The sequence below is a fragment of the Sminthopsis crassicaudata genome, chromosome 2 (genome assembly GCF_048593235.1).
Source record: "Sminthopsis crassicaudata isolate SCR6 chromosome 2, ASM4859323v1, whole genome shotgun sequence".
In the NCBI taxonomy this organism is placed as follows: domain Eukaryota; kingdom Metazoa; phylum Chordata; class Mammalia; order Dasyuromorphia; family Dasyuridae; genus Sminthopsis; species Sminthopsis crassicaudata.
This window is the reverse complement of record NC_133618.1, coordinates 269364143-269377922: the sequence shown is the minus strand read 5'-3', so window position 1 is coordinate 269377922 and position 13780 is coordinate 269364143. Positions and strand designations below refer to the sequence as shown.

General features: G+C 33.5%; 1 protein-coding gene across 14 annotated transcripts in view; it reads left to right on the top strand.

The window, feature by feature from the left end:
• The window catches only part of FSIP1 (fibrous sheath interacting protein 1), a 252791-nt gene that overhangs the window by 2006 nt on the left and 237005 nt on the right, over window positions 1–13780 (top strand). For 7 of the 14 annotated variants that reach the window (XM_074289248.1, XM_074289250.1, XM_074289244.1 and 4 more), the window contains exons 2-3: window positions 2412–2544; window positions 10910–10994. In XM_074289248.1, coding sequence (XP_074145349.1) covers window positions 2419–2544; window positions 10910–10994 — 211 coding nt within the window. In that variant the 5' untranslated portion in view covers window positions 2412–2418. Of the gene's footprint in view, window positions 1–1959; window positions 2169–2411; window positions 2545–10909; window positions 10995–12754; window positions 12854–13780 lie in introns of those variants that run through there. The other 7 variants (XM_074289234.1, XM_074289239.1, XM_074289237.1 and 4 more) reach the window with 3 other exon arrangements.

The window sequence follows — 13780 nt, the reverse complement described above, 5'->3', positions numbered from 1 at the left end:
AATGGAATCTGGCAAATAATTGGAGGAAAAAATAGAAATCTAATCTTACTTGCAACTGGATAGTGTAAAATTATACTTAGGAAGATAGAAGGAATAATTTCTCTATAAATTAAAAAAATAAAGAAAACTAAACAAGTGATTGAGCAGTGTCCTTTGACATCAAGCCTGAGCCATATTCATTATAGTGGGAGTGAAGTTAAATGGTCAGAGAACCCAGATGGGCAGCAAGGCTGAGTGATGTTGACTATGCAAATCTGATACTTGTGACAAAAGCCTGTCTTACAGACTAACCACTATTAAATACACTGGGGAGGTAATGTTCCCTGTTAATTTGTATCAGAGTCAGGTGATTTTGTTTTAAATATTTGCTGGAATAAAAAATTTCTAGAGCAAACTCGGTAACATTCCCCAGACATCTTACTGCCCATTACATAATATTTTCTCTCTAGCCTCCAAATGGCGTAAAAATACAAAAAACAAAGTAAGCTTCACCTCACTCAGGGGAAACAAATGTCATTGTGTTATCTCTACTTTTAGTGGGTTTGGGTTTGGGAGGCTTTTTGGGTGGAAGAGGGAATAGTAATTTTTCATGTTGAACTATTTAACAACAATATGTTGGGAGACATTTTTTCTGTTCCATTATTTTCAGGAACAGGCACAATGGAAACAGAAGCCTAGGTCATTTTCTGAAGAATTTTTTAAGCTCAAGGAAAGTGAAACTTCTGGGTACTATTTGACTCTGGCTTGTCATTGGTACTTAGAATAAGCTTCTTATTTTATTGACATATTCACAAAATGTTTCCTTCTCATTGCTCCTTTTTAAAGGGACAATGTTTCCTTTGACAGAATGTTTAGTGCAGTTACAAGATATGTAGCCTTTTGGTAAATTTTGACATTTTTGGTACTCTGTGTTATGTAGGGTGATCCATCATGCAATAATAGCAGTGCTAAGGCTTGTCCCTAAGCCCATGACTTTCTAAAGAACCTCAGTGATGTTGGATACATGACCTTTTCATTTATTGAGATAGATAGGGTCAGCATGTTTGAGTCAAATAAGGCAATAGCCTAGGGACACTCAATGGCTCGAAAATATGTTATACCTGCCTCTGTTCTTTTTCCTTTACTTGCAACAGTTTTGTGTGGACTCTTTCTTTGCTCTTCATAAAAGGAAAGAGGAGAGTTTTTTGCATGAAATAGCAGAAAATTATATTATGCCTAATGTGGAACAATTCCTTGTCTTTCTCCATTCCATTGTGTTTCTCTAGAGAAATAAATTCTTTTGGTGAATACTGAATGCAAATTAAGGTGATAAGTTCCAGGGAGAATGTAATTAGAATTTGTACACTCATCCTTGGTGGAGGTAGAAAATATACCAAATATCAAGAGAAAAAAATCTAGAACCTTCTTATTTGCTTCCTTCTCTGTTCTCTTCCTTTCTTCTCAGACACCTCTACATAACTAACATTGTTGAGTGACCTTCATCAAATCACTGATCAAAGAATGTGTTCTAGAAGCAGGGAAGATTTGAAATTTTTTTTTAGCCAAAAATGAGAAGAGGTTTATAGAATGAGTTCAGAGAAGGAAAAGGGACTGAGAAGTTTAGTTTGTAGAAGAAAAAACTAAGGAGGGAAATGGTGGCCAGTTTCAGATAATTGAAGAATTGTTAGGTAGAAGAGGAATAAGCATGAAAACAAAACTGAAGACCATTGAGTGAAAATTACAAGGAGGCAAATTCTTGCTTAGTATAAGAAACAATATTCTAAAAATAAGATGGTCCCCAGTAGAATTTCCTAGCTTATGGTGAGCTCTGTATTATTAGGGGTATTCAAAAAGAAGTTAACTATTTTCAGCAATGCTAAAGAAAGGATCCCCTATGTTGAATAACTATACTTAATGACTTTCTTTTAAAAAGTCCTTTTCATTTAAAAAATTCAAGTATCCATGCTGCTGTGATGTAATGAGAAGTGAAATTGTTGAACTTAGTAGTAGTAGTAGTGAATTAGATGTAGTAAAGGCAGGATGAGAAAAAAACAAGTCTCCTCTTATGAAATGATCAATTCTGGGGAAAGAGTATATTATTTCTGGTTGGGATGGAAGAACTTAGTTAAGTATTAGAGGAAGGGCATAGACATCATACATATTTCTTATGGTGACCAGTAATGTCAGTTGTAAGTTTTGGGGCCACATCAGTACTTTTATTTGTGTCATTTACCAGATCAGCCATCCTGTGTATTTAAAAATTTTGTCACTGGCAGTACCAGTCCATAGAATGAACTGTTTAGATGTCAGAGAAAAGCCTCTAGTCTTTATCAGTCATATATATTTTTATAGTGTAAAATTTCTAATTTGTAATATTTTGTAGATATTATTTAAATTCATTATGACATAACTTCACTTTTTTTATCTTTTAGGATTTCAATGGATATTATAAGAGGAAACTTGGATGGCATTTCACGACCAGCATCAAATTCAAGAATTTATCCTGAAAGCAGAAGTTCAAGTGCTTCTTTAGAAGTCCTGACACCAGAACCAGTGTCTATTAAGGTAATTTTTTTTACTGGAAGTAATTTCAACCCTCTCCTCTCTATGCAGTTATAAAAAGCCTAAGATGATTGTAGTTAAACTTTTCAAAATGCTATGTGCATTCATTTGAGAGGATTTTTAGATGTTCTAGAATCATTGGTACTAAGCAGTTTCCTCTTTTGGACATTTTTTAAAATATGCCTTACTTTTTCTTGATGTACTTTGGCATAAATTTTATTTTAAATAAAAGGTTGTTATTAGTTACTTAGTAGGCTTCTATTGATGACATATAAAAGGTATAGTATCTAATAACTGCAAATTATTTTGGTAATAGAAATAAGCTATAGTGCTTCATAAGTCTATTACCTCTATGACTTCTGTGTTTCATGATCTTTTTGTTTAGTTAAAGTAATCTTGGTAAAGTTGTTAAAGTAATCAGGTAATCATTTGAGGCATTTCTTTTCTCATCTACTACAAGTGAAAATCTATATTTGCTCCAATTAAGATGAGAAAATAAATTGATAAAATGATTCCATAAACTGATTCATTCATGCATTTGAGAAACATCATAATCTATTTTAAGACATTTTGGTAGGGATGAAAGATAAGTCATAAAAAGAGATAACATTTATATAACATTATGTGCTAGACACTGAGCTAAGTTAATTACGATTATTACCTCATTTGAAACTTGTAACAACCTTGGGAGGTAGGTGCTGTTATCCTCCTTTTACTAATGAGGAAACTGAGACAAGATAGCACTTAAATGACTTACTTGTCCAGGGTTACACAGAGTTAGTAAGTGTTGGAAGTAGTATTTAAATTCAGATCTTCCTGACTCCAGACCCAGCAATATCTACTTAGCATCTAGCAGCTATGGAGTAATAAAGATGAACAAGACATGTATCCTGCCATAAGAAGCTTAAAATTTAATAGAAGAGATAAGCCATTTATTTCAGTAAATATAATGCAAATTAAAATTCATAAGAATGCTATAGAACAAAGTGATATAATTGTTCAGAGAAGGAAAAGAACATTTTCTGGCTCAAGGAATTAGAAGGACTTCAGGTAACATTTGATCTAGATGGAAGGCAAGAAGTCAGTTTAGGAATAAGGGGGTAATCAGTGCAGAGTATTAGAAGATAGAAAGCCTGGAAATGCCTGGTGATAATCTTTTTTTTTTTTTTTTTTTGTCTGATTATGGAGAATGTAAAGGAGAGTCATGTGAGATTCAATTAAACATTTTAAAATCACTTATTCTGTGCAGGACACTCTGGAGATGCAAAGACAAATGTGTCCTTGTTTCAAAGTGTTTGACACACAAACTGCATCTAGTTTGAAATATCCCAGTAGGCTTTTCGAGATGTTTAGTTGCAACTCAGAGACATAGAGTAGGGCAAGTTATATAGATTTTGGAATCTATAGGGATAATAATCATAGCCATGAGGCTAGTGAGGTCACCAAAGAGGGGGGAGTATATAGAGAGAGGACATAAAGAGGCCCAGAACAGAGCTGTGGAGTAGCACCAATTAGAGGGGATGATGTGAAAAATGGTCCATCAAAGGAAAATTAAGAAGAGTCAGATAGGACAGACAAAGGATAGCAGTGTCAGAGAGATTCAGAGAGTATCTAAGAAGATGATGCTTCATAATGTCAAAAGAGAGTTTAAGAAAAATCAGGACTGAGAAGAGGGAGGCCAGCAGATTTGGTGCTGAAGAAAAAGATTCTTTGATCAACTGTGATAGACATGGCTCTTTTCAACAATAAGATGATTCAGGCCATTTCCAGTAGACATGTGATGGAGAGTCATGTGCATCCAGAGAGGGAACATGAAGACTCAATGTGGATCAAAGAATAGTATTTTCACCTTTTTTTTTTGTTTGTTTTTGTTTGCTTGCTTTTTTCTCTTTCTCACGTTTTTACCCTTTTCATCTGATTTTTCTTGTGTAGCATGACAAATGTGGAAATATGTTTAGAAGAATTGTGCATGTTTAACACATTTAGATTACTTGCTGTGTAGGAGGGAAATGGCGGGGAGGGAGGGAGAAAAATTTGGAACACAAGGTTTTGCAAGGGTGAATATTGAAAACTATTTTTGTATATATTTTGAAAATAAAAAGTTATTAAAATATTTTTAAAAAGGAGATCCTTAAGAACTTTAGTGATGGCAGTAAATTTTGGAACAGGTATTGATGCCTATTTTTGGATGGTCTAAATGTTTCAAATTGCATGTTTTTTTCCCTGTTCTGCACAACTGGTTTGTTTGACCCTCTGGTTTCCTCAAAGTTTGCTATAGCTATACTGTTCCTGATGTCTATATTCACCCTTTCTGAGCGGTGGTGAGCAGAGATCAAATGACAGGAGGGCAAAAGTATTATTTTTTCATTTAACACAATAAACATTTAGGAAGTACATGCTATCAGTGTGACACTGTGCTGAATGAAAAACATTGCCCGCCCTCAATAACTTACATTATACTGCAGATTACAAAAAGTCAACAAATGAATTCATTATGTGAAGGCAATAAATGTTGATTTTTAAAATTTTATAGGATTATATAGGATCTAAACCACATTGGATTATAAAGGAAAACGGTTGTGTTGAAATAGTTTTCACATTTATGTATTTAAAAAACATTCATGGATTCCTCATGTAGAGACTCTTATCTAGAGCTAGAAGGGAACTGAGATAACAATCAGCAACCTTTTTTTATAAAAATGTACTTCAATCAATTCTGATGGACGTGGCCATCTTCAACAATGAGATAAACCAAATCAGTTCCAGTAGAGCAGTTAATGAACTGAACCAGCTACACCCAGTGAAAGAACTCTGGGAGATGACTATGAACCACTACATAGAATTCCCAATCCTCCTATTTTTGTCCACCTGCATTTTTTATTTCCTTCACAGGCTAATTGTACACTATCTCAAAATCCTATTCTTTTTGTACAGCAAAACAAGTGTTTGGACAAATATACATATATTGTACTTACTTTATACTTTAACATATTTAACATGTATTGGTCAACCTGACATCTGTAGGGGAGAGGGGTGGAGAAGGGGAAAAATTGGACAAAAGGTTTGGCAATTGTCAATGCTGTAAAATTATCCATGCATATATCTAGTAAATAAAAACTATACATTTTTAAAAAGTGTACTTCAAGGTACAGAGTGATTAAATGACTTCCTAGAGAAGTGTTAACTTCTCATTGCAAAAAGGCTTATTATATAGATGTTTACACAGGCAAACATGACATTGTTACATTTCTTTTCTTTTTTTGTCTTCTGTTTTACTATAATCTTAGAAAGGATGAAAAGTAAAGAAGAAAAAAAGTAAAGAACCCTGAACTGAGAAAGAATGCTGGAAAAACAAGACAAAGATGTTCCTATTACTAGATCAGAAAGCTATAAAGCTCTTTGTAGTTAGAGAGAAATCTGAGTCTAGATGGAAGCATCAGCTGGACAGGGATTTTTATTTTGTTTTTTTATTATAGCTTTTTATATATAAAACATATGCATGGATAATTTTTCAACATTGATCCTTGTAAAAACTTCTGTTTCAACTTTCCCCTTCCTTCCCTCCACTCTCTGTCCCCTAGATGGCAGGTAGTCCCATATATATTAAATATGTTAAAGTATATGTTAAATACAATATATGTATACATATTTATACAATTATCTTGTTACAAAAAAAAGATCAAAAAAAAAGATCAGCTTTAGAAAGAAAGTAAAAATAACCCGAGAAGAAAAAAAAATGCAAGCAAACAATAACAGAAAGAGTGGAAATATTATGTTGTGGTCCATACTCATTTCCCAGTGTTCTTTCTCTGGGTGTAGCTGGTTCTATTCATTACAGATCAATTGGAACTGATTTGGATCCTTTTATTGTTGAAGAGAGCCATGTCCATCAGAATTGATTCTCATATAGAATTGTTGAAGTGTATAATGATCTCCTGGTTCTGCTCATTTCACTTAGCTTCAGTTCATGTCTCTCCAAGCCTCTCTGAAATCTTCCTGCTCGTCCTTTCTTATAGAACAATAATATTCCATAACATTCATACACCATTTTTTTTACCTAGACATTCTCCAATTGAGGGGCATCCATTCAATTTCCAGTTTCTAACCACTATGAAAAGGGCTGCCACAAACATTTTTGCACATGTGGGTCCCTTTCCCCTCTTTAAAATCTCTTTGGGATATAAGCCCAGTAGTAACACTGCTGGATCAAAGGGTATGCACAGTTTGATAACTTTTTGAGTATAGTTCCAAATCACTCTCCAGAGTGATTGGATCTGTTCACAATACCACTAACAATGTATCAGTGTCCCAGTTTTCCCACATCCCTTCCAAAATTCGTCATTATCTTTTCCTGTCATCTTAGCCAATTTGACAGGTGTGTAGTGGTATCTCAGAGTTGCATTTCTCTGATCAATAATGATTTGGAACACCTTTTTATATGACTAGAAATGGTTTCAATTTCTTCATCTGAAAATTGTCTGTTCATATCCTTTGACTATTTATCACTTGGAGAATGGCTTGATTTCTTATAAATTAGAGTCAATTCCCAGTTTATTGCTTCCCTTCTAATCCTGTTCACATTAGTTTTATTTGTATAAAAACTTTTTAACTTAATATAATTGAAATTTTCTATTTTATAATCAATAATGATCTCTAGTTCTTCTTTGGTCACAAATTCCTTCCTCCTCCACAGGTCTGAGATGTAAATGATCCTATATTCTTCTAATTTATTTATAATCTCGTTCTTTATGCCTAAATCATGAACCCATTTTGATCTTTTCTTGGTGTACTGTATTAAATATGGGTCAATGCCTAGTTTCTGTCTTACTAATTTCCAATTTTCCCAGAAGTTTTTGTCAAATAATGAATTCTTATTCCAAAAGCTGTGGTCTTTGGGTTTGTCAAACACTAGATTTCTGTAGTTACTGGCTATTTTGGACTGGGATTTTTGATAAAAATCTTAAAGTATACCCTCACATCCAAACTAAAGAATTTTTATTTTATTCTAGAGGTAAGAGGAAGATGTCTGATATGGGGAGTACCAGTGTCAGATTTGTACATTAGGAAGATGATTTTGGTATCTATATAGAGCATGCATCAGAGAGGAAAGACATTGTAAGCAATTAATGATCAATTGTGAGAATTCAATAATTGTATCTATACTCTTGGCCAATCAGAAAGCCTTTTAGCAGAGACACAAAAAATAGAGGTGTGTATAAGCATAGCTAATATTTTACTTTGAAAAGAAGTTTTATTTTTATCAATACTTGTTAGATTCTCATGGTTTCTGAGCTAATGGAGAAAATTTACACTGAATTTGTTCACTTGATTTCAACACATTAAATGCTTATGATATGTGACCAGGCTTATACCTGAAGTTTTTCCATCTTAGTAGGACCTGCCATAACCTGTGCTTCATTAGTAACTTTTCAAGAACCCAGAGTTCTCTTTCCTGATATAACAAATAGGACTTAAATCGAAGTACATTTTCTTTTCATATATATGCTATTGTAAATCAATATGGTGATGTAGATTTATTTCACACTTAAAAAAGAAAGGAGGTTAAAATATGGACCTTTCAATAAAAATATACACATATGTCATATGTATTAGGTGATGGAATTTTGGAGTGCATTTTGAAAAGGAAAAGCCTCCTGAAAGTTGATAGTTGTTAGAGTAGTATAAAGAAAACACATGACAGCTGGTTTTAGACTAATGGTAAGTCACATGTATGTGGTCTATTTGTTTTATTTTAAAATATGTTATCTATAAAATCTTGTGCTTCCTAAATAAAAAAAATCTGACATTTTTATTAGTTTTATTATTTGAAACTGATTTTGAGTAATTTTGTACTTAGCTGAATCCCAGAATCAAGAAGTTTCTCCACCTTGCTACTTAACTTGGAATCTTCTCTATAATGTCTCTAGCAAGTGGTTCTCTAGCCTTCACCTAAAAATCTTAAATAAAGGAAATCAACTACTATCTGAGGCATCCTATTCCATTTATGGACAACTCTTAAATTGTAGAAGGTGGCTCACATGAATTGCTAAGTCTTCTTTTTCCAGGCTAAATAGCCTGAGTTTCTTTCATCTCTTCCTTTTTTTTTTTTTTTTTTTAAATTGGCATATATTTGAGGTCTTTAACTTCTCTGGACATTCTCCAGCTTATCAACCTTCTTTTTCCAATACAATGTCTAAACTTATTGAAATGCAGTCTGACCAGGTCAGGCTAGAACAAGGCCATAATCATCCTCTTCAGGATAATCCAGTCTCTCTTGGTCATACTTTTGATTGATCTTGAATTTGTAACTCCCTGAAATTCCCCTATCTTTTTCAGATGGATGATCTTATCTCATCTTGTATTTGTGAGCTTATTTCTTGAATCCAAGTGAAGTTTTGCTGGTTTATATTTATTTTAGTTGATTTTGTCTTATAAGATGTGCCAAGATATTCTAAACTGGTGAGATTTTTTTTGGGGGGGGGTTAACTCTGTCATCATCCAGGATTTTTATCAAATATATTTTTATCATAGATCAACTATACCTTCATCTAAGTAATTGATAAAAATGTTAAAAGAATGCAGATCAAGAACAGATCTGAGGGTCACTCTACTATGGAACTTTCTCCACATTGGCATGGGCTACTCTTTGGGACTGCTTATTCAGCTAGTATCAAATCAAGCTAATTCAATTTCATTTGATCCATATTTTCCCATTATTTCCACAAGGATAACATAAAAATCTTTGTCACATGCTTTGCTGAAATCTTGGTAAACTAGACAACCAGGCAATAACTTCATTAAGAAAGGAAATTATATTAGTTTGCCATGACTTGTTCTTAATAAAATTATACTGACTCTTTATGATCACTATTTCCTTTTCTGGCTGTTCATTAACCATTCTTTTAACAATAGGCCCTGGGATTTTCCCAAGAGTTTAAGTCAAGCTCACCAATTTATAGTTTGCAGATTCTACTCTCTCTTTAAAAAAAAAGATTAATTTGCCTCTGGTCATTTAGTATCTCATTCCCTATAATCTTTAAAAGATTCCTCAAAATTTGCCTTTATTCACATCCATCAGGTCTTTTACCATCCTTGATGTATATTTTCATGGACCTAGTAGCACTTGAGCTCATAAAAGACAACTAATTGCTTTCTTATCCCCTCATTTATCTTGGGTTTCAACTATTAGTCATTTCTGTTCTGTTTTTCTTGGTGGACAGCACTGGCTCTGTGATGTCTTCTTTGCTGTGCGTACCCTCTTTATAGATGTATATCACTACCTGTTCATGTCATTCATGTCATTCAGTCTATGTGACTCCTGTCCATGTCCTCCTTTAAATTCTCAGTAGGGAATCTACCCAATGTTCTGTGAGTTTTCTGCTATTTGACATTAGTTGGATTCTCGTGTATCAGGCCGTGTACTTATTTTTGTTGTGCGATCAATCCATCTGTTGTGTTTTACATGCAAATATCTTTCTGACAACATCTTTTATGCTGCCACATCTGTGTAATTCTTGGTTACTAACTCAATTCAGTAGTGTCCAAGGAGAGCAGGAAGGGGCATATTCAAGAGATGTTGAAAAGTGAACTCAACTAGTCTTGGCAAGAGTTCGGACTTGGAGGGATCAGGGAGGGAGAGTGAGGAATGAGTCCTAGGTTGTGAGCCTGAGGAATGGACGAATGGTATGTTCTCTTCAGTAATGGGGAAGATGGCAGGAAGGGGGAAACTGATTTGGGGAGAAAATAATGAGTTCTGGTTTGGCATAATGAGTTTAAGATGTCCATTGGACATTCACTGGAGATGTCTGAAAGACAATTGTAGTGGCAAAATTACAGAAGAGAAAGTAAGGCAGGAAAAAAAAATAGATTTTTAGAATCATTAGCATAGAGATGGTAATTAAATCCATGGGAGCTAATGAGATCACCAAGTGGAATATAGTAGAGAGGGATGAGAGAAGAGGGGTCAGGATAGAACTCAGAAGGATACTTATGGTTAAGAGCACAGGAGATCATGGAAGAGGATCCAGAAAAGAAAGACTAGTCAGATAGGAAAACCTTTAGGAGAGAATATTTGTCCTAAAAATTTAGAAGAGAATGTCAAGGAGGAGAGTGATGAAAAGTATCAAAATCTTCAGAGAAGTCAAAGAGAATAGGGATGGTAAAAAGATCATTGGACTGGGAACTAAGGTCATTAGTAACTTTGGAGAGAGTTTCAGTGGAACGATAAAGTTGGAAGTTAATCTGTAAAAGTTTAAGAAGACCGTGAAAGGAGAGAGATTGATTCAGATTGCTGCCTTTACTAGCAATCCAAGTTATTTTTTAAAAATATTTTAAAAATACAATGACTGAATTTGAAATTTATTTTTAGGTTGATACTTCAATCAACTCAAACAATAATAACCAGCAGAACAATAAAGAAAATTGCACTTTCAGGGAAAGTAGCAGCAATAATGGTAAGAAAAAACATGATATTGAAAAAGTAGAACCCCTCAATATTATACCAATGAGATTGACCACACTTTATGTAAATAGATCAAGTCTTCCAAGCACTGAGTATTTGGGTATACCACCAAGGATACATTCCAGAAACAAAGGACATTTAGTAGGATTATCAACTTGAATATTGAAAATCTCTGAGAAGGAGGATGATTGGGGTTAAATTAAAGAAGTTCAAGAACCAGATCATTGAGAAAGTTGATGAGTACCTTGGAAAGTAAAAGATGACAACAAGGAGTATAGGGATAAATAAATTATATATGGTGTTTTTTTTTTTTTTTTTTTTCAAAAAAGCAATGCTTATTGAAGGGTGAAGATAAAAAAAAATATCTAGAAATAGCACTAGGGAATGAAACAATATGCCAGCTTTCTCCTCTTGGTTCTGTGTGTAAATATGGCTTCCGGTGTCAAAGTTAGGAGGTATGTAGTATTCTCCCAGGAAAGCCAGGTTTTAGCTAAAGCTTATAGGATTAGGTTAGCGGAAACATTAAGGGATGTAAGGGAATTTGAGAATAGGATGGGTTTTCAAAAGACCATAGTGAATGAGCTAGGAGACTGATAAACTATGGTTGATTGGGTTTGAGGAAGAGGAAAGCTGATCAAAATAGAAATGAGGGTTCAAAAAGGAAATAGTATGGACATAGAGCTTGCATTGAAGATAGTAAGATTTTATTATTGGGACTGGGAAACTAGGTATGTTGGCACTATGGGAGGCTGATTCATCTGGCATAACTTAAATAATAGAAGAATTTGAAGAGTTAACTTTGCTCAGAGTTTTAAATGGAATATGGTGTTAAGAACAATGCCTCCATACAATCTCACCTACAGGTGAGCTTTGGAGCTTCTGAATAGGAAGGGTAGCTGATATAGAGAATATGTGGAGAGAAGTGGACAGGAATTAGAGTGAGAAACATGGAGGAAAAGTTTCAAAGGCTTATCTTCAAGGAAAACAGTAATTTTGATCTTAATGGCTTGAGGAAATTTCAGTACTGAGATAATCATGTATACATCAAAGTATAAAGAATTAGAAAATATTAGTTATTAAAATGCTATTATATATTAATTTACTAGAAAATATTTTATAAACTTTTACATAAATATAAAAAGGATCTGTCATTTTTAGTAGGTTCTATGTAAAATGCCAATTATTATTATTATTGTTAATTTCCTCAGCATAGGGAACTCCCTGTGTGGCCCTTCCATTTGCATCAATGTATATTGCAATCCATTTATAATTCAGTAGCTGAATGCTTGAAAATTACCTGGAGGCAGGAGAGGTTAAATGACTTATGCTGGTTCACTTAGTAAATGTTAGAGAGAGTATTTGAATTGCTGTCATCATGGTAAACAATGATGAAGAGTACTTATCTAACCCAGTAATGTATCCATGATGACAAATTGCTTCTCTTCACAAACCTTTGTTTAATTGAAATTATATGATAAATATAATTTATTAGTATAATTTGTTAATCATATTCATAATAACAATACAATAACTTGGTGCTTTAAGCTTTGTAAAGTATTAAAAAAAAAACTAATCCTCTGTGTAGAGATAGTCTATTTTATAGAGTAGTAAACCTGGGGTTTAAATAGTTAAATGGAGCCAGACACAAATCCAACACTTTTCTGCTTTCTTATATATGAATTTTGACTTAATTTTATTTAATTTTTTGAAAGGCTGAATGTTCTGTCATTTTTGTTTTTGCTTGATTACAAGAACTTAATTCCAGTTTGAAAGCTTCAGAAGATGAATATGAAGTTCAATATTTCAATCTCTTTGATATGCCTCAGGAATTCCTAAATCAAGTAAAAGAAGGTAGTATGGTGCAGATTCATTGTGGGCCACAGTATAATGAGACATATTTCAGTTGTTTATCTTGCTGTCTAGTAGCTGTATAAATTCTGTGAGATACTTTTAAATACCTGATTTTTTAGACCACCTAAGTTGACACAAGCTGAGAATGTTAGGAATGGCAGTGGGGAATTAGAGATAGTACACTGGATGTATTAAGTGTTGCAATACCCATTCATTAATAGGGCTGATATTCTAGGAGACTTTTCCTTTTCAAAAAACAAAGTGGCCCCATTAGGGAGAATGTGATTGCATCATTTGGGACTTCTCAGAAGCTGTGAATTTGTTCTTTCACATAACAATAAACTCCTGCTTGTCTATGCTGGGAAGGCTAAAAAAAAAAAAAACCCAAAGTGGTTCAATATTTGATTATTTCCCTGCAAGGTTATTATTTTTAGTCATATTTAACTTTAAATTTAAATAATTTTAAAGGTCCTAAGTGACTCCAATTTAGAATTTAGTGTTAAAAATGAAAACTCAAGGAAATTCCTGGGTAAGTGAAACATTCTCCAAAGTTTATTTTTTTTTATTTTTTTTTAAGGTTTCTTTGTTCTCATGTAGAACTTTATTCTTTGTAGCAATAATGATGGCTCATATCTGTATAATGCTTTATGATTTGCGAAGCATTTTACATCCTTTATTTCATTCATATCTCATTCTCACAACTACTGTAAGACAACTCCAACAGATATTTTATTCCATCTTACAGAGAAGGTAGTTGGGTCTTGGAAGTAATGTGACCATTAATCTCTTGCTGATAGTAACGTAGTTTATATTAAGCCTCAGAAGCAGGACTCCAATCTATGTCCTTTGGCTTATATTCATGTTTTATTTCCCTTACCATATCTTAAGCTTCTTGAGGCCAAATTCTGTTGTTTTTTTATTTATAAA